The following is a 24,609-nucleotide window of genomic DNA, read 5'->3' as shown; positions in this document are numbered from 1 at the left end:
ACAAATTGAACAGGCGTATTATGACTGAGTTAAAGTTAAACTTTAACATACTGTCAAAAATGCATGTTTTACCCTCTTGTGATCATTTTCCAGGTCTAGATAAATATGGAAACGTGAAATTAAACAAGGAAAAATAGATTTTATCCATTTTCCTAAAAGTCTTAATGTGAATAATTAAGTGAATTTATCTGCTTTTTGAATGCCTGCACCATATGTGGGCTTTTTATTTAGCTTTTTCAGTCTTAAAACAAAAAAAAAAATCAACTTTTTCTTGCAGATAGATTATAAATTTGGCCTTAAAAGTTCAATGTTTGTGACATATTTATGTATGTTTTTAAATCTACGATATTTTGTTTAAAACGCTCTCAGTGCTTTTAGGGGGAAAAAAGTTGCTAATGTCTGAAAAGTTGCTAAACATAGCAATAGTTGCTAAGTTGGTGACGGTGCTTTAATTTCTAATGAACATTTAACACTGTAGCTAGAAAATATTTTAAATATCCTAAATAAATAAACAAAACAATAGATGAAATGAATGATGAAGTCTCTCTAAACAAAATTGTCCTTCAAATAAATAGCTAGTTGGGACCAAAGCACCAGACTGAAGACTTTTGTCATCCATATTTTGGTAGAGAGGAAAAAAGAGAAACGATAAATCATGCAAATGGAAATTGAGTTTGTTTTTAAAATGTTAAGTATGGTATTTCAGCTTTCTAAGCTGCATTTTGTTGGGAATATTTTCAATAACCTTCATGGGGAAAAACTGGTATAATTTCAAACGATCTGATGATGGATGCTCTTACCTCCATATCGGCAAAAAGATGTGACTGGGTCGCTGGGTCCTACTGGTCACATCTGTGTGACTCGTTTCTGTCCAGACTGGGAGTAAAACTCCTCCAGGTCTGCAGCGTGGCGCGTCATGATGACACCAGGTCTGTGAACGCCTCACCACCATGGCTGAAACTCTAAGGAGGAAGGAAGGGACAGAAAGCTCAGCCGTGTTATGAAACAGAACATGTCCTCTCTGAGGTTACAGCTAATGCTAACGTTTGTTTCTGTGCCTTTTAGAGTTTCAGTTCTGTGAAAATGGTTGTTTTCAAGCAGAAATTAGCACATCAGTTTGTTTTTTTTAAACTAGTTTCTCTGTGGTGACGATATAGGAAGCTAAATGGTTGGCTGACGCAAGTGCAAGCAAAGGCGTGTCGTCACGCTGAGCTGTGAGGAAGTTGCTCTGCGTAATGATTGTCAGAGCTCGCCTGTTTATCGCCTGATCTGAGCTAAAAGCCTTGTAGGGAGCTTGACTCCTGGTTGTTAATTAGCTCTCCTTTCAACATACAGCAGTTTATTCTCCCCTGCTGGTTGTAATTTATCCAAGTTTATCTACAGGGAGAGGTTATTTTGGAATAAAGAATGCCATGTAAGGTAAATGAGCCAAACAGAAGCAGAGCTGCTGATTATAAATAGCAGTTGCATGTGGCCTAAATAAGGGGGGAAAGGGATATTTTGATGGAAGAGGCTCTGGTATTGTGTGTGCTTACCCACTGTAACTGTGTGAGGGGTTACTAGGATAACAAAACTGGCTTTTTTTTGTCTTCAGCAGAAATGGCTAAAATAAAGTCAACACATTCATATTGTAGACAATAGATAAGAGTATCAGGGCTAAAATTGGCCTCAGGGTAAATTTTTACTAATGAATACACACGTTTTGAGGTGGTTTTCACTTATTCACAAGAAAGAAACATCTAAGTCGTAAATTTAAAGGCATACATTTACAATTTGTAAACTAGGACATTCTCTGCCATGAAGCCAGAAATTAACTTCTTAAATTTATCCAAAAAAAAAACCTTAAAGCCTTGTCCAGCTGAATGTTTGGAAAATAAATACATTTTTATGCGTTTTTGTGTTTCATCCACAGAAAAAAGTCTTTCACTAAAAATAATTAGAACAACTTCAGCCCAACTGGATATTTTTGAAAACCGTTTCATGTAAATTTTTCTGAAACCAATCCCATGTTTACTATATATATATATATATATATATATTTGCCGTGTTATCAGGATTTGACATTCTGCTTCCTTCTTTGATACAATTGTGCGACAACAGTATTTCTAAATCCTCCTGCTGAAAATAATTTTACACTGTTTAAATTTGAAGCATAATCTTATTTGTAAAACTGATACTAAACTACAACTTCACAAGATGCTCAACTTTCTCATTTGTTTTTGTGATTTTTGTCATTCTCCTAACATTACGGCTTTATTCTGAGAATAATCAACCCATCAAGTGTATTTGTATAAAACATTTCAGCAACAAGGCAGTTAAAGTGCTTTACAGCGTAAAAACACCAAAATATAAAGTCATATAAACAACCTACCAATTGAGAAACCAGTAGCAAACATAGCATTTACAGGGTACCATAATCAAAATCATGAATACACATCAAATGTGTCGGTCAATGTTCCATTTATGGTTCAAAAGCAGCTCTGAACAGGTGGGATTTAAAAGCCTTGGTTTGAAGGAAGGCTGTGTTTCAGCTGTTTTGCAGTTTTCTGTAAGTTTGTTCCAGATTCTTGACTTTATTCTTGCATTATTTCAACTTTGTTTTCATGTGACTTCATCAAATTGCGATTCTAGTCTTCTCTCATGATGTCTGCAGAAACAAACTTTGAAAATGTAAAACTCATCTTGTTTTACAGCTGACTTGGATAAAATATCAAATCAGAATTAAGGAAATATATTAAACCTATGCTTCATTGTTTTTCCACACAGGTGCTGTTTTGAAGCCTGATCCGAGCTCTTCCCCCCCCACCAAGTCGAGTCCGTACGCCGTTGCAGTCTCTCTGAGCCATCATGCCTCCAGCAGTGGGTGGACCTGTGGGATACACCCCACCTGAAGGGGGCTGGGGCTGGGCCGTGGTGACGGGCGCCTTCATCTGCATCGGCTTCTCCTACGCCTTCCCAAAGTCCATCACAGTCTTCTTCAAGGAGATCGAGGTCATCTTTGACGCCACGCCCAGCCAGGTCTCCTGGATTTCCTCCATCATGCTGGCCGTCATGTATGGCGGAGGTAAGACGTCCGGGCACTCCGACACCCAGAACCCACAGCTTTTCAGTCAATCAGGTGTATCTGTGGAGCACATTTCATCAGTATGGGAGTTCAAAGTGCTTTACATTATGAAAACAAATGCATCATTTAGTCAACAGCTGTGGAAACCAATAACAGACATTACATTTAGTCAATATCATCAAAATCATTAATACTCACTGAATGTGTTGGTCAACGTTCCATTGGTTCAAAGGTAACTCCAAACAGGTGGGTTTTTAAAGGCACTCTGTGTTTCGGCTATTTTGCAGTTTTCTGGACGTTTGTTCCAGATTTGTGGTGCATAGAAGCTGAAAGCTGCTTCTCCATGTTTGGTTCTGGTTCTGGGGATGCAGATCAGAACCAGAAGACCAGAGAGTTCTGGAAGGTTGATACAACAGCAGCAGATCTTTAATGTACTGTAATGCAGAGCTACTTATAAACTAACAATATTTTAAAGTCTATTTTCTGAGCTACAAGGAGCCAGTGAATGGACTTTAGAACTGGGGTGATGTGCTCTATCTTCCTGGTTTTAGTCAGAACAGCAGCTGCAGGTTTTTTCTTTTTTCTTTTTAGGTGGACCTGTGAAGACTCTTGTTGCAGTAATCACTACAACTACAGATAAACGCATGGATGAGCTTCTCTAGATCTCACTGAAACACTAGTCCTCTAAACCTGGAAATGTTTTTCAGGTGATAGAAGGCAGGTTTTGTAACTGTCTTTATGTGATTCTGAAGGTTCAGGTCTCAGTCCATCACTTTGGACACTCTGTCCCTTAGAAAATGTAGTGGAGGTGGGAATATTTAAAATTTGTTAGCTACATTAGCAAAAGCACAACATTTTACCAAGGAATTTTGTTCCAGTTTCTAAACATTTTAAATAAGACAAAAAGTAACTTTTTAAAACATAGAATCCTGTTTTTAAGTCAATATTTTTTATACTGATGAAAAAGTTCTAGTTCCATTGGCAGGTTATTTCACTTCCAAGACATTTTTCCATGTTATAAGTGAAATAAAATGCTAGCAGAAATAGTACTTTTTCAATATTAAGGGATTTTTTATTCTAAAGCTCCTATTTCTTGCTGATAAGTGACTTAAATTTTGTCTTATTTTAAGTGTACAAAGATATTTACACTAGAAACTACACCAGAGATGCTTTAAGATTTTGTTTTTGTCGTGTATTAGCTAAAATGTGGAATTTCTAATAAGCAGATTGTAGGATTTTATTTTGACCTGCCAGTAAAACTTGTGGGATATCTCTTAGTACAAGCTTCCCACTGTAGCTGGAATATTTTCATGAAATAACAGGAATATCTTGTCAATCATTTGTCTCATTTGGTGAGAACTGATGAAAGTGACACTAAATATTCAGTCAGTAAGTCAGAGGAATGCCTGTCCTTTAAAAAAAGAAAGAAAGAAAAAGACACGTCTTCTGTCTCCTGAACAGTCTCTTGAGTTTCAACAGGAAGTTTAATGTTGGATTCATTTCTGGAAGAGAAGTGTGGATTTTATGGAGTAGTAGCAAATAGTTTGTGGATTTTCAGGAGTAAGACACAGCAGGTGAATCTGAGCGATCCAATTCTTCACTGTTGGAGCTCAGATGAGATTATCCTAAGGTAGACTCTGAGAAGCCTTGTTCGGCAGCAAAACAGGATTACCAGAGTACATCGATTTCTTTTACTGGTTTCATAAAAGGGCTCTTTTTGTAAAGCATCAGGCGTGACATTTCTGCTTCTTAACCTCCTTATCTTTCTCTCTCCACTGAAGTGAGACAAAACCATGCTTTATCTCTTCTTTTTTGTTTTCGTTCCCTCGGTTGGGTAAGTAGAGGTGTGATCCATGATGATGTAGAAATACGCGCTCAGGTCTGTTTGGAGGCGGAGTTGCAACACGACGCCTTGAATGTTCTGATGTAATCCAGCTAAGGCTTCTGGAGAACGAACACACGGCGAATTAATGACTGACTTATCTCAGGATTTAGTCTGCTTTAACACTGAGCATAAAAACACAGCAAGGCGATGTTGGGTTTGTGCAACATTAAACTGAACTGTGTGATCAAACTCTTACAAAATTCAGGTTTTGTACAGATGCTTGAAATCCTTAAAACCACTGAACTTCATTTAGGGGTTTTCAAGGTTTGGAAAGTGCTTGATGCCCAAGCTGCACAGTTTTGCTTGATTTAAAAACCTAAATTTGGAAAATGTTTACAGTTGAATTCTCCTGTAAACCTTCATCTTCATTGTCGCCTAAAAAACCCCAAAAATGTTTTTACCACTTCTGCTTAGTAGTTTTATCGTAGGCAACTACATGTTACTGCAGTCAAACTTAAAAAATAAACTTCTTCAGGACACAGCAACATTTAAAGTGATACTCATCACCATTTAGTCATATATTTTCAAAATTATCTATATTAATTTTATTATAAAAAAAACAGAAGAGGAAATGATAAAAATAAAAAAGTATTCTAAGCGTGGAGGGGTTTCAAGCATCACTAATTAGAATTTATAGTTGTGATAAATCAAACTTCTTTTTCATGTTAAAGATGTTTCTTATTAATGCTATATGAAATACTTTTTAGCTAATTTTCAGTTTTTTTCATGGAATAATTGTATTGAATTTCCACTAAAATTAACTCTAATCTATATTTTTTTATTCTTTTGTAATTGGGTTGTAAGCTGTTTTTTCCACAAATGTGTTTTTTAATTATTTAAAATAGAAATAAAATTGGGGGTCTGTAAAAGTCTAGTACAGAGGATTACAAGTTTTAATTTATTTATTTTTGTCAGGTAACTTTTGCAACTCTAAATAAGTTTTAATTTGCACAGCTGAGAATAAAACTGGCACCCCGTCCTAAAAGGATTGTTGACTTTGGTTTTCATCCATATTTGCTGCAGTTAGTTGTTTCTTTTAATTATCATTTTTGACTTTAAATATGTTTGTTTACACAGTCATTTTCTTCTGCCAGATTTAAAGTCATAAGTTTATTTTTTGCTTTTAATTTTTGAGTAGTTGCAAAGAAAAATGAGTCTGTGCCACCTCATTTATACCTCGAAGTTGAAGATTACTAGTTTCCTCAAACTGAAAGCAGAAATAAATTATTCAATTATGTACCTTATGAGCTTTCCATACATTTTTTTGTCAATTTTGAGTGACAGGCATAACATGCTCAAGCTGGACTTCATGAGATTCAGGAAAATTGATTTCTTTACTGGATTATTGCTTGTCCGTCCAATAAGTAACTTTGATTGAAACAGATTTTATGAAAATAAGCTTCACATAAATCTTGCATGTATTTTAGCTGCTACTTATTTTCTGCATATTTGCAATGACGGTTCAGTCATGCAGAAGAAAACCTGATCAAACAAGAAGGGTCTGAATATCTGATTATTTTTATCTCCAACTCAGCTGACACAAAGCAAACCCGGCTGTCCTGATCTCGTTCCTGAGCTTTTTCTCTCTGAACAGAGAGCGATCCAGTTCCAGAGGAATTGGGTTTTCCTGCTAGTCTCCCAACACAAAGCGAGCGCTTTCCTTATTCACCGGGACTTTCTGGCTCTTTGTGTTTGTTCCTGACTCATCCTGACTCTGCAGAACGGCCAGCCGCCCCGCCTGCAGCACTTTTCATCCAGTTTGAAATTACAAGGCAGAAGAAACAGGGGAGGAGTAAAAGTTGCATAACAGGATCCAGATGTTGAAGTGTACCATTCTGAACATTTTCTTTCCTTATTACCTAATTGACGGCGACTCCCTGTTACGGTCATTAGGATTGCAGAAGCTACATCTGAACAGGACCTAAACTGAACGTGTGTCCTCGCTGTTTGAGTCACACCGCTGTTCATGTGAGGTGGCGCACGTAGACACTCTGACTTCCACAAAGCTGTTAGACGTCACAGACGGCTGAGTCACACTGCGAACAGGATGCTCGACACGTTGGCACACATTTAAGTTCTACTCTGAATATAAATAGGGTTTTTTAAAATTTTTTAACCATTTCTCTCCCGCCCTTTAGCAAAGCATTAACATCTATTATCGTTGTGGGATGGCTATTTAAAACCCCACATTAGGGATTAATAATTCAGTGATGGATAAAGTGAAACTCTTTTCTGGAACCTCCAGCGATTCATTTGCTTATGGGAAGTGAAGTCAATGAGGTCGTTGGAGAGGAACGTGATTGTTCGTTGTTTTTCGGACTGTGGTATGTTAGCCACAGCTATGATGAAGCTCAATTTGATTTAAAAGGGCAAGCAGATGTGTCAGATGCATGGTAAATTAGAAGTTCAGGCCAAATAGTTTATGGTTTGAACACATAAAATGCCTTGGATTTTTCTTATTCATCTGATTTATGATCCATGACTGTTTAAAGTTTATCATTTATCGTAAAAAAATTCTTAATATAACAGTTCTGATTTATTGTTGCCAAATTAAATTCCAATGTTTAAAACCACAAATTGTCCATACTATCTATCAATAAATTTGGAAATATGATTAAATGCAGTTACTGTGAACAGTTTAGTGACTTAAATCACATTACTTTTGTGATGTGTCCTAAAGAACCGTGTTATATGTATGGGTTTGTTTTTAATCAGCAGTATTTGTGCTAAAGCTGTTATTGCTGTCAAAAGGATGAAACCGAACATCAATCCTGTACTTTGTAGCCTTAATCTACTGAAAGTCTTGTTTTATCTCGTCTTGCTTTATCTTTTTAAAAAAAGGAAAATAATGCAGTTTTCTTTTAGAGGTTTTGCTTAAATCTGTTTCACCTGACTAAAATATATTTAGGAGTGCACCGATTGCAGTTTTATGGCCGATCACCGATTGTTTGAAAATACTAAACTAACTAATTCCAATTTTGTCAAAACAATTCTGTTTTTGTTTCTAGTTTGCTTAAGTTTTGGTTAAAAAATATATGTATATATTTTTTAATAATTTGATATTTTTTTAATCAATCAATCAAATTTTATTTGTATAGCACATTTCAGCAGCAAGGCATTTCAAAGTGCTTTACATCAGTGGCCCCCAACCACCGGGCCACGGACCGGACCAATTGGTACCGGGCCGCACAAGAAATAACGAACTACTTCTGGATCTTTTATTTTGAAAATCCTAAACCGGATTTTACCGGGTATGTCAAAATTGAGCCAATTGAATGAGTAACAAAACAACATAGGAGTACTGCGCGCGCGTTTTTTTCTGTTTTGCAGTCTTTTGCTCTTGTCATAACTTCAACAAAACTTCTTGGCCATTGGAACAGAAATATTAGTTTTCTGACTCAAAAATGGTTTGAATCGAATCATGACCCTAAAAAGTGGAATTGAATTGCTAGGTATTGAAGTCATTTACAAATTAATGTCAGCAGCAGCCATGTTGAATCTGTTTCAACCATTTCAATGCGTTTTGATGCTTTTATTGTTGGATTTCTGGACATGAAATGTTAAAGCACCACACAGTTGGGTTTACAACAAAGTCTCTTGTTGGAGGAAAGAGAATCCTCTTTCCTCCTCTGCTGTGGGTTTGTAGACGACGCGGCAGCTTTCATGTCTCCTCTGCTGCTGCCACAACAACGGACTGTTTGTCCTTCAGATCATCCATTGTTGCACTACTGGACCGCCTCTCCAGACTGCCGTAGCACACAAATGACGCACATATTCAGGTAAACTGGAGAAAGCTGTATTAAACGAGCCGTTTTAATTATCGCTTTCATGTTAATTGAATCACTGTCTTCGGGCTGGTAGCCTTGACCTGCAGTTAAACTGTTTAATTTTCTTCACTTTCGGTAGAGCTGAAGTCAAAGCTCATTTAATCCGTCCGATAAAAGAGACTAAGGCGATTAGTCGTTAAAAGCGTTAGTTGGTTCAGGTTTTCCTGAGCTTCCTGAACTTGTTTACAAACAAGCAGGATCTGTAACTATTCCTGTAACTGAAAGCTGTTTTGTTTGTGGCTCTGATCATCAACAACAGCTCTATTTTTTTTTTTTTTTTCCATCTAAGTGGGAAGCTGACGTGAAGGTTAATGATGTCTCATGCGGTCTGTGGGCAGGAAATGATTCTGGATGGACAGAGTTTCTGCAGAAATGCTCAGGATTCAGTAGTTTAACATGACACTGAACCTTTAACAGTCTGTGTTGGTCATCTGAGATGAATTGAAGGAATATTTCTACTCATAAAGTACACATGCTGTAATAATTTCATAAAATTTGACACCATAAGTGGTGTAAAATCTGTGAAGGGGAAATTCATCCTGAAGAAAACCTGATATTTTCTGCCTTTTTATTGCTGCTTAAGAAGAGATCAATTTCCATTTATAATGCTTATTGTTTTTCTCTTTTCTTTCTTTATCAAAAATTTTATAAGTCTTCAGTCTGGTGCTTTGGTCTCAACCAGTCCTTTTTTTCTTTTTTTGGAAGGACAATTAAGTTTAGAATAAATTTTATTGTTTCTGTTCTTATTTATTTTGGATATTTAAAATGTCTTCCAGTTCCAGTGTTAAATGTACACTAGAATTAAAAGATTATTGATCTTTGAGAATGTGTCCTTGCACTGTGTCATTATCATTATATTACTTGAAAATTGTCTCAAAACAGCAATATTGTTCAGCAGAATTTGTCTACTTATCGGACCGATGCTGATGAGTCCGATAAGTAGGATCCCAATTATAAAGTTTGAAATGAACCAAACTGTTTGAAAAATCTGTTCCCCTCCTTGCCTGTGGTGGCGCTGCACCAACAACTACTGAAGGAAATGACACAAGAAGACATTTGAGTGTATCTTCCTCCTTCACGAAATGTAAACAAATGAAGTGCTGTTATATTTTAGGGGTTGTAGTATTTCTCTTTTTGGTAGAAGATCATGAGCCAGTTCTCAGACACTGGTTTGTTTTGGTTGCATTTACCCAGAATGCTCTACGCTCTAGTCCAGAAGTGAACCAAGACGTAGGTTTTTAGGCAGACCAGGCTTCACTTTTGTTCTGGTCACACCTCCCCTAACAAACCAGACCTTCTGTACAAACAAACCAAATTTTGACGGACTAAACAGTGTTCAGTTCGGCTCAGTCACCCAAAGTGTTCATCTGTTCTCTTCAAGGCTGAGTGCAGATGCAGTGAGGCTGGTTTACAAGTCATGCAGCTGGTGCAGCACTTTCATTGGCTCTGCTCCAATCAGCTGCTTCTTTTCTCCTCTTGTATCTCTAGTTTGTAGCTGGTGGGACTGACTCATCACCAACTGCAGCAGCTCTACCTTCAATGCTTCAGATCAGCTTGAACACTCAACGGAGAAGAGTCTCCTCTCTGTCAGATTGTGGGTTAATAAATAAACCGATGCTGCTGCAGCCTGAGAAGCATCGCTGCTATAATTAGAAGTTGGAAGCTAAACATGGTTCGTCTTAATCTATATGTTGACTGGCTTGTGGATTCCTGGGAACGTCGGGTCTTTACGCCACTCTGCTCCATCTTCCTTTAGAATGAAGATTAGTTTATGTAACCTCAGGGAAACGTCCCGACTCAAACAAAGAGTGATCCAGATTCTGCTGCGTCCTCTGTAAAGCAGCCATGTGTGCATTCCTGTGACCTCTCCAGTGCGAGTGCAATGCAGAACCCTGACTGTGGCAGCTCTCCAGCACACTCAACCTCGGTGACAGACACAACAGAGGCGAAGCGTTTCTCGGTGGCTTGTGGATATGTTCGTATCCCCCCTGTCCCCACTCTGACCTTTCCAGCCTCCTGCCAAGTTTCAAGGGCAGAGCCGCCATGTTTTATGAGGGCCAGGGGCCTGCTGGAGCGTATCTGGAACAGCGTCGCTTCTGAGATCATCTCTCATTTTATACTTCCAGCCTTCTCGCTCTGTAAATGGATGTGCAATCCTATTTTTGATAAGTGGGGAAAGGATGTCTGGTAGTGAGCAGCTACAACACTTGATGTGTTAAGTCTGAGCTGATCGGAGAATGCTGCAGTTCTGGGTTATTTCTAGTAACTCATGTTGAAAACCTGAGATTATTTGCTGTGTCCACCTTGAGAGAGGAAAAGGCTCTGATTTCCTGTTAGAAGTTGAACACCTGGTATTTACAGCCACCTGTGAAGACTTGAAAGCTCCTCCAAAACATTTACCGCCTATTTTAATAGCTCAAACATCAAATATACCTTAATATTAATACATACATACAACAGAAACAGTCTTGGCACCACAGTAGAAGTGAACATCGCTGGAGGGACAGTTTATTAAGAGCTTTTTCAGTCTTGCTCAGTGATTCTGAAAACAACTGAGTAGTCTTCACTCTGTAACAACTTCCACACAGAAGAGGGTTGCTAGGACTTGGGTTTGGCATGCTTTCTGTTTGATATCCTTCAGTCAGAAAACCCTGATTCGGGTACCTGCTGATTTCTCTGCATCTCTAAAGTCCAACTTCGTAAAGTTTAGATTTGGTTCTAAGAAATTTATCACGATTCAAATGTTTTGTATCAGTTCATGTCAGTAATTGTCAATTGATAATTATTGATTTAGTTTTTTGTTTTTAAATGTATGAAATACTGTCAAACTGGTGGCTTGACCTTTTCTGTTAATTTTTAAGTAGTTATGAGAACTTTAGACTGCTGCTGCGCCAGTTACTTAACGAATTGTTGCTAGGTAACCAAAGAGTGAGCGAGTTAGTGGATTCCACCAATCCTGCTTAACTAGCAGTGATATTGAGCAGTGAAAGCTTTTCTTCTGCCTACATCTCCCATAATGGGGAAGTTCAGTGAATATTCTACATATTGAATATTGATTTTCTATTAGACATATTATATATTGATATCGTTCACGTTTTTCACGATATGTTGATTGATTTAGCCCTTTTAGACTTTTAAGATGCTTCTTTGCAACTCGCTCCAAAATCTTGAACCTGTGCGTTTTAGTTCAGTTCTTCTTGTGCTTTCCTGGCGTCAATATTTATTGATTTATTTATTTTTGCAGATTTAAAGAATGGCAGTTTTTATTAAAAAAAAACTCGTAAATGTTGGAGGGAGGCAAATGAAGCTTGGAAAAATCCTCTGGCAGCTTTCCTGTCTCCCAGCATGGCTGCACACAGAGCCACTGATCAGGAACTGAACTTTATTTTACACCCAGCAGAGAATCCCAGCATGGCTCCATCTGGATTCATTGAGATTCCACCACAAAGCGCCAGACGTGAAGATCGTTTTCTTTTCTGTACTAGTTTCACTCTTCCACCCTCCCATGACCTACCTTCTGTCTGTTACGCAATAATTGTCTTGTTTTTTGCTGACATGGCGCCCTCTGGTGGTGGATTGGATGATTCACACATTTTCTAAGTTTTCCTCTGTCCTGAGACTGTTGTATAGCAGCCAGATGTTTATTAATCCTTTTTTTTAGTCATGAAAACTTTGATAGTTCATAGTCTGATAAATTGTCTTGCATTCTAGAGAACCTGAAATGCAAAAAAAAATAAATTAATTAACTTTAAAAAAATCCTGGTTTCATCCTTCAACGAAGGATGAAGCTGGTTTTCTTTTTTAATCTCTATTCCTCTTGTCCCGCTCAGGTCCAATCAGCAGCATCCTGGTGAACAAATTTGGCAGTCGACCAGTCATCATCCTGGGTGGCTGTCTGGCCGGTTCGGGGTTGGTTGGTGCGTCATTCTGCAACACCGTGGAGCAACTTTACTTCTTCATTGGCGTAGTAGGAGGTAAGAGTTAAGCTCCATCTCTCATTCCTCTTAACGGGCTGCGTTTCCATTAAATAAGAAATTAAATTAAAATCACATGAACAAGTTTGTTCATGTGATAAGTTGAGATTCGTGGCAGTGACTATTAATAATTCATCCATCGGAGGAAGTGTCGGCGTTTTATTCAGGCGTTGGAGCTACAAGCTCCTACTTTGGAGCGGCTGCACATGCAGCATTTTGGGGAAATTGAAGTCGACCATTTTACAGGAGAAGATTAAACACGAATGACGACTCTATATGAACTGAGCGACGCTTTGGTTGAGCTAGCTTGTCCGAAGGGAAAAACAAATCACAAAGAAGACCGCTTTCTGCCATCTTCTTGTTTCCACCAAAAACTTTTTGCCACCTCATCGTAGCTCAAAAACTTCACCAAAAAACGTGAATTTTTTTTTAATTCAGCAAATTTATTTTTATAGTTTCGGTCTGTGTAATTTTCTGGTTAACACAAATGCAGCTACATTTTGCCCATCAGTTAACTTCCCCTGCATGTTCTCTGCCCAGGGTTGGGACTAGCATTCAACCTGAACCCCGCTCTCACCATGATCGGGAAGTACTTCTACATCCGCCGGCCCATCGCCAACGGCATCGCCATGGCAGGCAGCCCGGTGTTCCTGTCCACCTTGGCGCCCCTCAACACGTGGCTGTACGACGAGTTCGGCTGGAGAGGCAGCTTCCTGATCCTCGGCGGGCTGCTGTTGAACTGCTGCGTGGCCGGATCGCTGATGAGGCCCATCGGACCCAAACCGCAGCCGGCCAAACCGGACGGTGATGCCGGAGTGCCTGCTCAACCCAAGAAGACGGTCCTGCAGACCATCAACACCTTCATCGACCTGACACTCTTCAAGCATCGCGGCTTCCTGCTCTACCTGATGGGCAACGTTGTCATGTTCTTCGGTCTCTTCTCGCCACTCGTCTTCCTCTCCAATTATGCCAAAAGTAAGGAAATCAGCAAGGAGAAGGCCGCCTTGCTGCTGTCCATCATGGCGTTAGTCGACATGTTTGCCAGGCCCTCCATGGGGATGCTGGCCAACACAAAGTGGGTCCGGCCCAAGGTGCAGTATTACTTCGCTGCGTCTGTTCTCTATAACGGCGTGTGTCACGTGTTTGCACCGCTGACGAAAGACTTCACTGGATTTGTGGTGTACGCCATCTTCTTCGGCTTCGCCTTCGGCTGGCTGAGCGCGGTGCTGTTCGAGACGCTGATGGATCTGGTGGGAGCCCAGAGGTTTTCTTCAGCTGTGGGTCTCGTCACCATCGTGGAGTGCGCACCTGTGCTGCTGGGACCGCCTCTAACAAGTAAGTCTTCCACATGCAGAACGTGAGCGGCCATACAACTGTTTTATCAGTAACTACTAACGGTTTTTAAGTACTAGTACCTCCTAATACTAGTAGATGTTTTCACACCTTTAAGTCCAGTAGACTCAGTTCTGTTGGGGACAAAAACGGCAACATTTGTTGCATTTTCAGCTGCTGTGGTTCACTTTAGAACTACTGTCAAACAAACCAAACCCTTTAAAAATCACCTGTGGGGGTCCTGCAACAACCACTGAAGGAAACAAGGTTAAAACAACTTAAGCTGCTTGTATTCTGCTTTTCTTTGCTCTCTGGGTCGGCTTTACTCTACACGTAGGCCTGTTGCCATGGCAAGGAAAAAAGATGATAAAATATAAATTGGACACGTTTTTTATTTTTTAAAGAACTTAAATAACTTTATTTTTTATTACTCGCCATATTGATCAGGCTAACTTGACATCAAGGCTAAGCCAGCAGTGTAGAAGTAATTACTGCCACCTACAGGTGGGAGTTGGCATCACTTAAACCCAAAGTTTTTGACTGTATTTGTGGAAATTGTGCAATATGTCATCAATTGGCATGGAAAAATGCAAGGATCTGTTTTGTTTTTTTTCTTTTCTGTGTATTTTTGAATTTCTGCAAAAACTGGAACTGCTGATAAATGCATGCCACACTTTTTTAGATTTTTCTTTCTAAAATGTGAACTTTGTGGTAAAGCCCAGTGAATCAAAAAACTTAACCTCCCATTTCCTTCCTCCAGGTACTTTCTACAACTACTACCACCATTACGACTACACCTACCTGACCTGCGGCATCATCCTCATCATCTCCAGCATCTTCCTGTTTGTCGGGATGGGCATCAACTACCGCCTGCTGGACAAGGAGAAGAAAGAGGAGGAGGAGAGGAAGGAACGGGAGGAGCCCAAGGAGGAGCGCACCGCCATGTTGGAATCGCCCACGCAACCCAAACCGTACGACTCGGGCGCCGTCACGATGGCAGACGTCGCCAAGATGGACGAGGACACGGTGTAAAGCCGGCGGGGCAGATGGACTCGGACACGTACACACACAGGAGAGCAGCAGTCACAGCCACGCACCACAACGGTTGCCATAGCAACGGTTTTTTGCTTGGGTCGTCGTATTTTCTGTGCCTTTTGGAAAAGCTTTTTGAGCACAGGTATTTTTATTTTTTTGAAAACACCAGTAGACGGTTAAGAAACAAGGATCTACTCTCAGGGTCTGGAGCTGCTGCAAACATCCAGAACTTCACATTTCTCCTTCTAAACCACCCAAACGGAGAACAGACTGACTTGACCCAATTATTTTTACTACTAACGGTACGCCCCACCGCCTTCTGCGCTTCACTGTACATGAACAAAAAGCTCGCTTTGTGTGATCGTAGGGAAGTTTATTTGATAGCTGCGGAAAGTTTAAAAAGTAGGAGGGGTGATGTAGATTACTAACACACGGGGAAATGTGTATTTTAGGTATGCAGGGTGTTTTTAACCTTTTTAATTCTGACTTTACAGACAAAAGGACAGGACTGCAACCATCTGACTGTCCTTGTTTATCTTTTTTTATGAAATCTTCCACACAGAGTGGCTCATCATGCAACGTAAGGATGAGGATGAACAATTTCACTGTGACCCACCTGCAGTATTAACACACCAATCTGGAGCTGATTGTGGCACACTGGCACTCAAGTCCAGCTTTGTTATTATCTCACGCATCATGGCACCTTTTTAGTGATTAAAACACAAAATTCCCTATAAAATTAGATATTTAGCCTTTATTTTTAACAATAATTATGTCTGGAAGTTAGTTTTTAATGTATTTAGTTTGTCTTATTTTTATTTTTTATTGCAACCAGTTTTTATCATCTGGAAACTGAACAAAGTGTCATATCACGTAAATATAGAGTCGAAACGCTGAGGTTGTCTGTTCTGGATGGTTTGAACCCAGAATGGAGGGATTTTTAAATTAGACACGACCAAATGTGGGATGTCGAGCTGTTCAGCCGTTTCTGGTACTAATGGGAAGTCCATCTCTCCAGCTTCATGGACGGTTTCTTCTTCATCTGCTGTTTAACTGTGTACACATTCCTCTGCTCTCAACCCACGTTGTTCCTTCAATCACAGCAGACAGAGAAATTATTTTTATAGAAAACGAGACACGGTGAAACTACAGAAATAATGTAACTTTTTCTTTTTTTTGCTGAACGGTACAGCACAGCATACTTGTTACTTTTGGAAAGTTTATTCTCTTAGTTGCAGTGGGAGTTTCATTGTTTTGTGTGTTTCTGAGTGATCACGAATAAATGGCTTTTATGATTTAAACACACTTGGGTTCTTTTTATTTAAAAAATGAGCAGTTATTAAAAGGTTCCCATTGGGTCTACATATAAACTCAAAAAACAGGTCTGAGTGGATGTTTACATTTGTGCATGTTTTTAAACTGGCTTTTATTTTTAACAATCATACTTAGTCAAAAGTTTGACTTCATGCATTTTCATATAGGGTCAAAAGAACCATTCCTTTATCCACTGATTAGCTGAATCTCCTTTTTTACACAAGTTGCAGAGAAATTATTGGGTTACCTAATCTAATTCCTGGTTCTGTGAAAATATAGTGAGACATTCCACTGTGGAAATCTCATGTAAATCAACTTCAAAAATAATTGACTAGAAACAGTTTCATCTTTCTAACAGCTTTGACTTTTCTCTAGGTGGATTTTCAACATTTCACACCTTGTAACATGTCACTAAAACAACTTTGATAAATTCACATAGCAGGGAAAGGCAACCAAAATCTGCCCCCAGCCCCTAGATTAAATCCTATGTTAAATAGCTAATGTTTTTCAACATTAGCTATTCTCCTAATGTTGAAAAACACAATTCTGTAATTGCTGCGTTTCCATTAGCTTGCTCACCCGATAATCATGGTAGCAACTGAGTAAACTTGCTACTTCCTGTTATCTTCATCGTTTTCGCCAGTAGTAACGTCTAGCAGTTGATCACGTGACTCGTGTGAAGCGAAAAAAGTGTTTTCGTTCAAATTTAAAATCGATCCATAAACGGCTCCATCAGTTAATACTTCCGCAAACAGAGCGTGACGTCAACGTTCTTCATGCGGGGCGCCGTTGGGGACGTCAACAGTTCTCGCACAGACGACTGATTTAATTAGTAATATTACTATTAACGACCACACAAACTGCGGCCTCGGCTACTCCGAGGTGATGAACTCGGCCGCTGACTGAGGAGTGTCGGGCCGTCAGGAGTTGGAGGTGTGAGTGGCCGTGGAGTCGTTGGGCAAAGAGCCTCGTCGATGCGGAGGCTTCCGGCAGAACAGCAGCCGCCGCAGCTCCGGAGAGACGCTGCTGGAAAAGGCGGAGTAGATCCAGGGGTTGGTGCAGGAGTTCAGGCTGGCCAGCAGCATCAGCAGCGTGAACGCCGCGTCTGTAAATATAAAATACTCGGTAGCATCAAGGTTTTTATAGTAAATGGAAAATGAGAAAACATTTTCTTAACTGAAATGAAAAAACACAGCAATTAGTGGGGGCAAACTATAACTAACTGGGACTATATGGTGTGTTTATAATACTAACTAAACATACTTTGTTTTTGAATTTATGAATCTATTCATTAGTCTTTCCTACAGATGAGAAATAGATTTTCTTTAGCCCGAACACAAGCAGTCAACTTCAGCTTTCAGACAAATTGTATGGTGCTCTTGGTGGCACTTATTTAATCAAAATGGCGATAGTAAAAATTGGGCGAAAACTTTTGAGTTAGTTGTTCAACAATAATTGAATACATTTTTAAAAAATGGTATCTTCTGTTGAATATTCAATACACCACAGGTCAATACACCACATTTTATGGGCCGTTTGTGGCCCATAAAATGATTTTGTTGGGCTTCCTAACCACAGGTTTAGAATAGTAAAAATTTGGTCAACACAAATAAAAACTATTGATGACCCAAAACATTTGGGGAAATACCTTTTTCTTTGAATATGTCAACAGTCCCAAGCCCTTTGAACTCTAATGATTTGGTGATTTTATTCATTTTTTTTTTGTAGAGCAAGAAAAATCAATTTAAAAACCTCATGTTTGTATTTTTGATTAAATTATTTTTGTGGCCCACCAGTAGTTTAAATTTGGACATCACTGCATTACCCAACTGATATATGCGTTATCACAATACAATACTCTGACCGTTTTGAGTTTTGCACCTAAAATTAGCCAAAGTATGAAAAACTAATAAAACTAAACTAAATATTTAACCAATAAAAGCTAGCAAACACAAAAATACTAATTAAAACTTAATTAGACAAAGTCTCTCCAAAACAAAATTAAACCATGGGAGGAAATGATAGCATTGGGTTAAAACAAACCAACTTTAATTTGACAGAATTGGTTCTTTTGGGTCTGCTGTACCTCTCTGAGGCGGGTCGGGGTCCCAGGCGGCCCACAGCTGCACGCTGAAAAACGGGGCCCAGCAGATGGAGTAGACCAGAACAATGACCAGGGTCATCTTCACCGTTTTTGACATGGCAGCGGTCACCTCTCCACCCATGGCCACTGGGGCTTTGTGGGGGTGTGTGGAGCTAACAGCAGGGGGCGCTGTGGAGTCAGACTGCAGAATATCAACACGTCTAACTTCAAGTTGGAATAATATTCCAACTTGAAGCTTTCAGCAACTCTCATGATGATGATCATGTATAAAATAAAGACGGAGGATTTTCTCTGTTGTTTTACAGGGTAAAACTGCCTATCAACAAACTTCTGGCTGAAAATTTGATAGACTTGAATTATTTTTAAATTTTTATCTGTTGATTTAAGATGAAGTAAAAACAAATAAAATTAGTCTTAATTATTCCATTCATTACCACCTGATAGTTGGCACAGAGTTCTTCTCCTCTTTGTCTCAAAGCACCATCGAGTTAATGATCCGATTGAGCCTTGGTGGTTCTTATGATGTTCCTGAACATAGGAACCATGTCAATTTGAATTTATATAATTACATGAATTTTGTTTTTGTCATTTATTTTAGTTTTATATGTATTTTTATCTATTTTACTTTCGTTTTTTATTTTTACTTATATTTTTAATGTTTTTATTTATTTTACATTTACATAAATTTTTGTATTAAATGTTTTATTTTACATTTATTTTTTATTTTCTTTTTATTTAGATTTTTATTCACTTTACTTTTACTGAGCTTTATTTTATTTTTTTTTACTTCACATTTTATTTTTTATTGCATGCTTTATTATGTGAGAGGAACATTTTGCTACAGAAAATCATCCCAAACACATTAAAAAATGTTTGCACTTTGTTTAAAAATGAGTCAGAGCCAGGAAACCAACACATTTAAATTGAGCTCAGTAGGAAATGTGCCAGAGAGCTGCTGAAAGCTACAAAAAAAAAGCATGTGATCAATGGGGGTGTATGCAAACATTTGAGGCTGTCTGTTAAATTTTTACCTGAGTGAAAAGGAGAAAATCCACCACAAATTTACCTTTGCTTTTTACATTGTTCAATAACAAAACAAACATTCAGAATGACCAACATTGAAGCCCCTGATGAGTAAATGACCATAAATCAATTATAAATGAACTGAAAGTGTCTCACCAGCACAGCTGGTTTTTGTTTGTGACGATGCTCTGCCGGACCGGACCGGACTCATCTGGAGGGCCGATCCACCATCAGAGGTGTTGGGACTCCCAGGGTTGTAGAAGGTGAGAGGTGAGACATAAACCGGCAGGTCAGACCTTCCTCCTCCTGCTCTTCCTCCTCCGCTCTGGCTGTCTTGTCTGGACAGAGGAAGAGGAGTGGGGGACAGGCGGCGCTCTGATCTCCTGTACAGACTCCGATGAATCTCCTTAAAGATGCGCACCTGATGGAGGCGACAGAAGAAAAGTCCAGCGGTGATCATTTTTAAACTTCTCATCTCTTCTGTACCTGACAAAAAGTGATGATGAGGACGGGGATGATGAAGATGGCCAGGGTCATCCATGTTACGTAGGCCTGGAGGCCCCAGGACTGGGCAAAGTGTCCCCAACATTCATAGACACCTGGCGCCACTTCAGAACGGGAGAAGATGAAAACCTACAGGTGAGTGGATGTTAAAGGGGATTTATTACGCAAAATTCACATTTTGAACGTTTATAAAAACACTCTGACGTTTTTGGGCAAGAAGTTAATGTTTTTTGGTGTCTCGTTTCAAGATCCTCCCAACTGTTAAAGTCAGAATCAACTGGCTCTGCGCCGTTACCGAGCAACCAAAAGAATCTCAGCCCTGTTACCTAGCAACCCAAGCAGAGTTCTAGCATGTCTCGTCAGCTGGTTTTACCGTAGCTGTTTGAAATTAACCTCAGAGATTTTCTAGAAAAAACAAGAACATTTGAGTTTCAAAAGCAGAAAATATTTGACTTTTGAAAATGTGAAATTTCCAAATTTTTTCTACAAAATTTTTGAGATTAATCTCAAAATTTGAGTTTTCTCTTGCAAATTTTCAATTTTTCTAACTTACAAATTTCCAAGTTTTTCTAATACACCATCGTATAAAAGAGCTCATTCTGAAAGGAGCTCTTGATAGCCAGAACTAACCAGACTAGAATCTCATTATCTAAGAAAGATTTTGCATAAAAATTGTAATTAACATAATTTGGTCAGTTAAATTTCTAAATACTTTAATGATCTCAAAGTGAAAAGAAACATAATAGATAACTTTTAATCAGTAATAAAAATCTTAATAATTCTTTTTATCATGCTTGCTACCTGTGGAAAGCTGAGCAGCAGGGAGAGACTCCAGGCCAGCAATATGAGCGTGTTCCAGCGCTTTGTTGCACCGCTGCGGTGCGCCTGCAGGGGGCAGCAGATCGCATAGTGGCGATCTACTGTCATGGCCACGATCATGTAGGAAGAGGCGAACATCCCCAGAACCTGGAGGTATTTCACCAGGCGACACAGGAAGTCTGGGCCTGGAAAGCGCCCCCTGGCGTCCCACACCAGCTGAGGCAACACCTGATGAAGGAAAACCGGAGGGAAAAGGATCACTGGGGATATATTAGCTTGATCTGTATGCTCATACCAAACCCAAATATGTTGAGAGAAAAAATATCTTGTCTTGTGATTTTATCTATTGATATATTTTAAATATTAATATAATAAAGGCAGAATTTGTTGCCTCAATTTTTAAAAATGTTCTATTCACTGTTATTTCTGCATGTGGATATAAGCAGGTTTTGAGTGGTACTCTTAACTTTTTAAAAATTACTAGAGATGTTCATCCACAATAAACCCCAATTATATTTTTTGTGATTTTTTTCTTTTTTAATATATAGTGCTTGATTACGTCGTTTCTGAAATGTTCTGTACCCATTAAAAGTCAGCACGCTTTTACCTGGAACAGCGCCACCACCAGGTCAGCCACACACAGGTTCTGCATGAACTGGTGCAGCGGGCTGTGGTTCTGCCTCCGCCGCAGCAGAACCACCAGAACCAGCCCGTTCCCGACCAGCGCCAGCAACAGGATGACGGCCAGAACCACCACCTCCGCCACGGCCAGCAGGGGGTCCCGCTCCAGCTCGGTGAGGTTGGCAGCCGGCGGGGCCTCGGAAACCGCAGACCAGTCCGTTAACCGGTAGGACTCAGTTACCATGGAGACCGGCATAACGGCTGCCGGGCAGAGAGAGGTAAATGAAAACTGAAATGTAGATCCAGTTGAAACACACATGAATTAAGTTTATTAATTTTCAAAGGTGATGGAGTACAAAAATACCAAAAAACCCAAAAGAATAAAGTCATAAAATTACGGGAATAAAATGTGTAAACTTGTATGAGAATAAAGGCATAATATTATAACTTTTATTCTCATATTTTTAGTTTTTAATTTTTTATTATTTTGAAATTATTATACGTTATTCTTGTCATATTATGACTTTGTTCCCATAATTGTATTTTTTACGTTTATTATTTTGTGTTTATTCTTGTACGACTTTATTCTCGTAACTTTATTTTATTATTTATTAGTGTTGCTCTAATACTCCAGCACTGTGACTCTTCTTTGCACATAAAACCCGTTTACTTCCTGTCTGTTAGTTGCATGAATGTGATCACAGCAGCCTGACCGTCTTTCTGTGTTTTTTTAGAGCCGCGCAGCAAACGAGGTGCCAAGTTTACATCCAACAAGAAGTCGCTCAGGACAAACACAAAAACATCTGAGCTGCTGGGCAGCAATTGACCGGTGCATGATGACTGACCACCAACTGTCCTGCAGCCTGTTCAATAACCACACCAGGTCAAAGGTCGCCTCCAGTCACAATAGGCCTTGTTATCTTCTCTGGCATGAATGGCTGACAACAGATGACAAATGGGAGCCACTGATTGGGATAATTAACACGCAATAATGCAGCGATGGTGAAAGGTAATCTAATTTTAGGTTAAAGCTTAAGCAGTATTAAGCAGTTTTTAAAAAATGTTTTGTAAATATTTTCTAGTTTTGTAGAAATTTGGGCTTTTTCTCCATGGCTTTTAACCCAGTGTGAGTTTATTCTTAGCTATTTGTATCATTTTAAATTTTCTCTAATATATTTTTTGTTTTTGAAGCTGAATAATCTCACCGTAGAAATTTAGAAAAGCTCAACATTTCATTTAAAATCCTGACCTAACAGAGTTTGATTGGGGAAGTTGTCAGTTTAAATTAATTCATGATGTCCTTCAGAACAGAAACATTAAATGATTAATTAAATCATGAAATAATTATATTTAGTGTTTAAAATAAAATCAGGCACAAATGATTAATTATGTAGTTGATCAATTATTTCTGTGTTTTTTCCAGCTATAGAAAAATAGTTACACATTTAAATAATTATTTAATAAGTTATTTATTTATTGCAATTTGGCACTCTTTGCACTCCATATTTATCTGCAAAAAAAAAAACAATAGAAAAAAATGCCTTTTTTTGCTGCTAGCTAATCAGCATTTTGATTATTCTTGGTAATCAGGTATTTATTTTTATTTGTGTGTTTTTTCTTACTTAATCAGAGTGTCTGTCTGTTTGCAAGTTCAGATAATAGAAGATGAAACAAATCAAACATCTTCAGTCAAGCCTCTTCACAACAATTTTAATATGAAAACATGGGCACAATATTACTACATTTCATGGGTATTAGGACTAACTAGTTTGAGTTTGGTAATGTTTTTTTAATTTAAGAATAAAAACAGATGGAAACACCCTTAATGAGCCGTTAATGAGATTTTCCTCTAACGCCCTCGAAAGAGAAATCAGATCCGACTTTTTTCTTTTAAAAACATAATAATCAGACAATCTAAACAGAACACGTTTTTATTCTCTGCAGACCTGCAAATGAACTCAAAAAGCAAACAATAAAAACAACCAGCTCTGGCAAAGTGAGCTCAATATCCATCAACTGCGATGCTTGAAAGGTCAAATTTGAATAGATTTATGTCGGAAAAAGACATCTGCAGGAATTCTGATCAGGATCTGTGGAGGTTTTTCATTCCTGGCTTGCAGAGAAACTCGAGTCGTCAAGCGTGTTTTGGTTTCCCTGCTGAGCCAAATATAGTGTGACAGAAAAGCTGCTGCTGTGAAGCACCATTAACACATTCCCAAATCAAACTATGAAACTGAAACTGTCTTTGCTTTGGACACAGATAATTCAGGACATACTCTTCCCTCTGCAGCTGAACAGAATGGATGTGAGGCATTAAAGTGATTTGTTGACATCAGTCAGAAGTCTGGACACCTGCTGTTCTGCAATTTTTCTGTTTAAAAGCCAAGAGGGAAAAAAAAGTTGATCAATCTGTATCTTTTTCTGCTTCTTTAGTTTTACTTTAATGAATCTGAGAGGCTTTAATGAATCACACTGCCTCTTTACACTGTCTTACACAATCTTACCAAGTATTTTTGGTCTAGTTTCTGGTGTCAATATCTTAGTACACTTTAAATAAGACAAAACTAACTTAAAAGTAACTTTTCAGCAAGATGTAGGATCTTGTTTTGTGTTAATAATTTCTTAGTATTAATGAAAAAGTGCTAGTTCTACTGGCAAATAATTTGGGATAATATGGGAGAAATATTTTAGTGAAAAAATCTACCAGTGGAACTTTTAGTACTTTTTGAATCAATAAAGTCAAACTCAAGCCAACGCTCAAATCTTGCTGAAAGTTTCTTGTAAGTTAGTTTTGTCTTATTTCAAGTGCAGCAAGATATTTACACAAGAAACTAGACCAATAAAAACTTGGTAAAATTGTGTTTTTGCAGTGAAGCTTAACAGAGTCCCAGATTTAGTTGAGAAGGTTCAGACTTACTGAGCTCGTCCTCAGCGTCCCGTGAAGCGTCTTCAGGAGCCAGGACAACCTGATCTGCTGCTGCTGCTGCTGCACAAAAACGCTGCATCCATGCTGCGCCTGCTGCATGTGTGTGTGCTTTCCATCCCCGGTGACCTCTGCTGCTCACGCTAGCCCCGGCTCCTGTTTTCATCCCCTCCCTCTCCAGCAT

General features: G+C 38.8%; 2 protein-coding genes across 2 annotated transcripts in view; one reads left to right on the top strand and one right to left on the bottom strand.

The window, feature by feature from the left end:
• The window catches only part of LOC102231164 (monocarboxylate transporter 1-like), a 22,340-nt gene extending 5,922 nt beyond the window's left edge, over positions 1-16,418 (top strand). Inside the window, exons 2-5 of the mRNA XM_005801908.3 lie at positions 2,767-3,064; positions 12,607-12,750; positions 13,291-14,085; positions 14,843-16,418. Coding sequence (XP_005801965.1) covers positions 2,848-3,064; positions 12,607-12,750; positions 13,291-14,085; positions 14,843-15,114 — 1,428 coding nt within the window. The 5' untranslated portion in view covers positions 2,767-2,847 and the 3' untranslated portion in view covers positions 15,115-16,418. The remainder of the gene's footprint in view (positions 1-2,766; positions 3,065-12,606; positions 12,751-13,290; positions 14,086-14,842) is intronic.
• Positions 15,655-24,609, bottom strand: LOC102219134 (vasopressin V2 receptor-like). The gene is made up of 7 exons (XM_014469814.2): positions 24,420-24,609; positions 21,489-21,763; positions 20,864-21,109; positions 20,045-20,191; positions 19,715-19,979; positions 18,518-18,703; positions 15,655-17,536 (listed from the first exon to the last, which is right to left on the bottom strand). The coding sequence occupies exons 1-7, from the start codon at positions 24,607-24,609 to the stop codon at positions 17,352-17,354; spliced, it is 1,494 nt and encodes a 497-aa protein (XP_014325300.2). The 3' UTR covers positions 15,655-17,351.

This window comes from Xiphophorus maculatus, chromosome 1 (genome assembly GCF_002775205.1).
Source record: "Xiphophorus maculatus strain JP 163 A chromosome 1, X_maculatus-5.0-male, whole genome shotgun sequence".
Taxonomy (NCBI): Eukaryota; Metazoa; Chordata; class Actinopteri; order Cyprinodontiformes; family Poeciliidae; genus Xiphophorus; species Xiphophorus maculatus.
The sequence above is the reverse complement of the archived record's forward strand: the minus strand, read 5'-3'. Positions and strand labels throughout refer to the sequence as shown.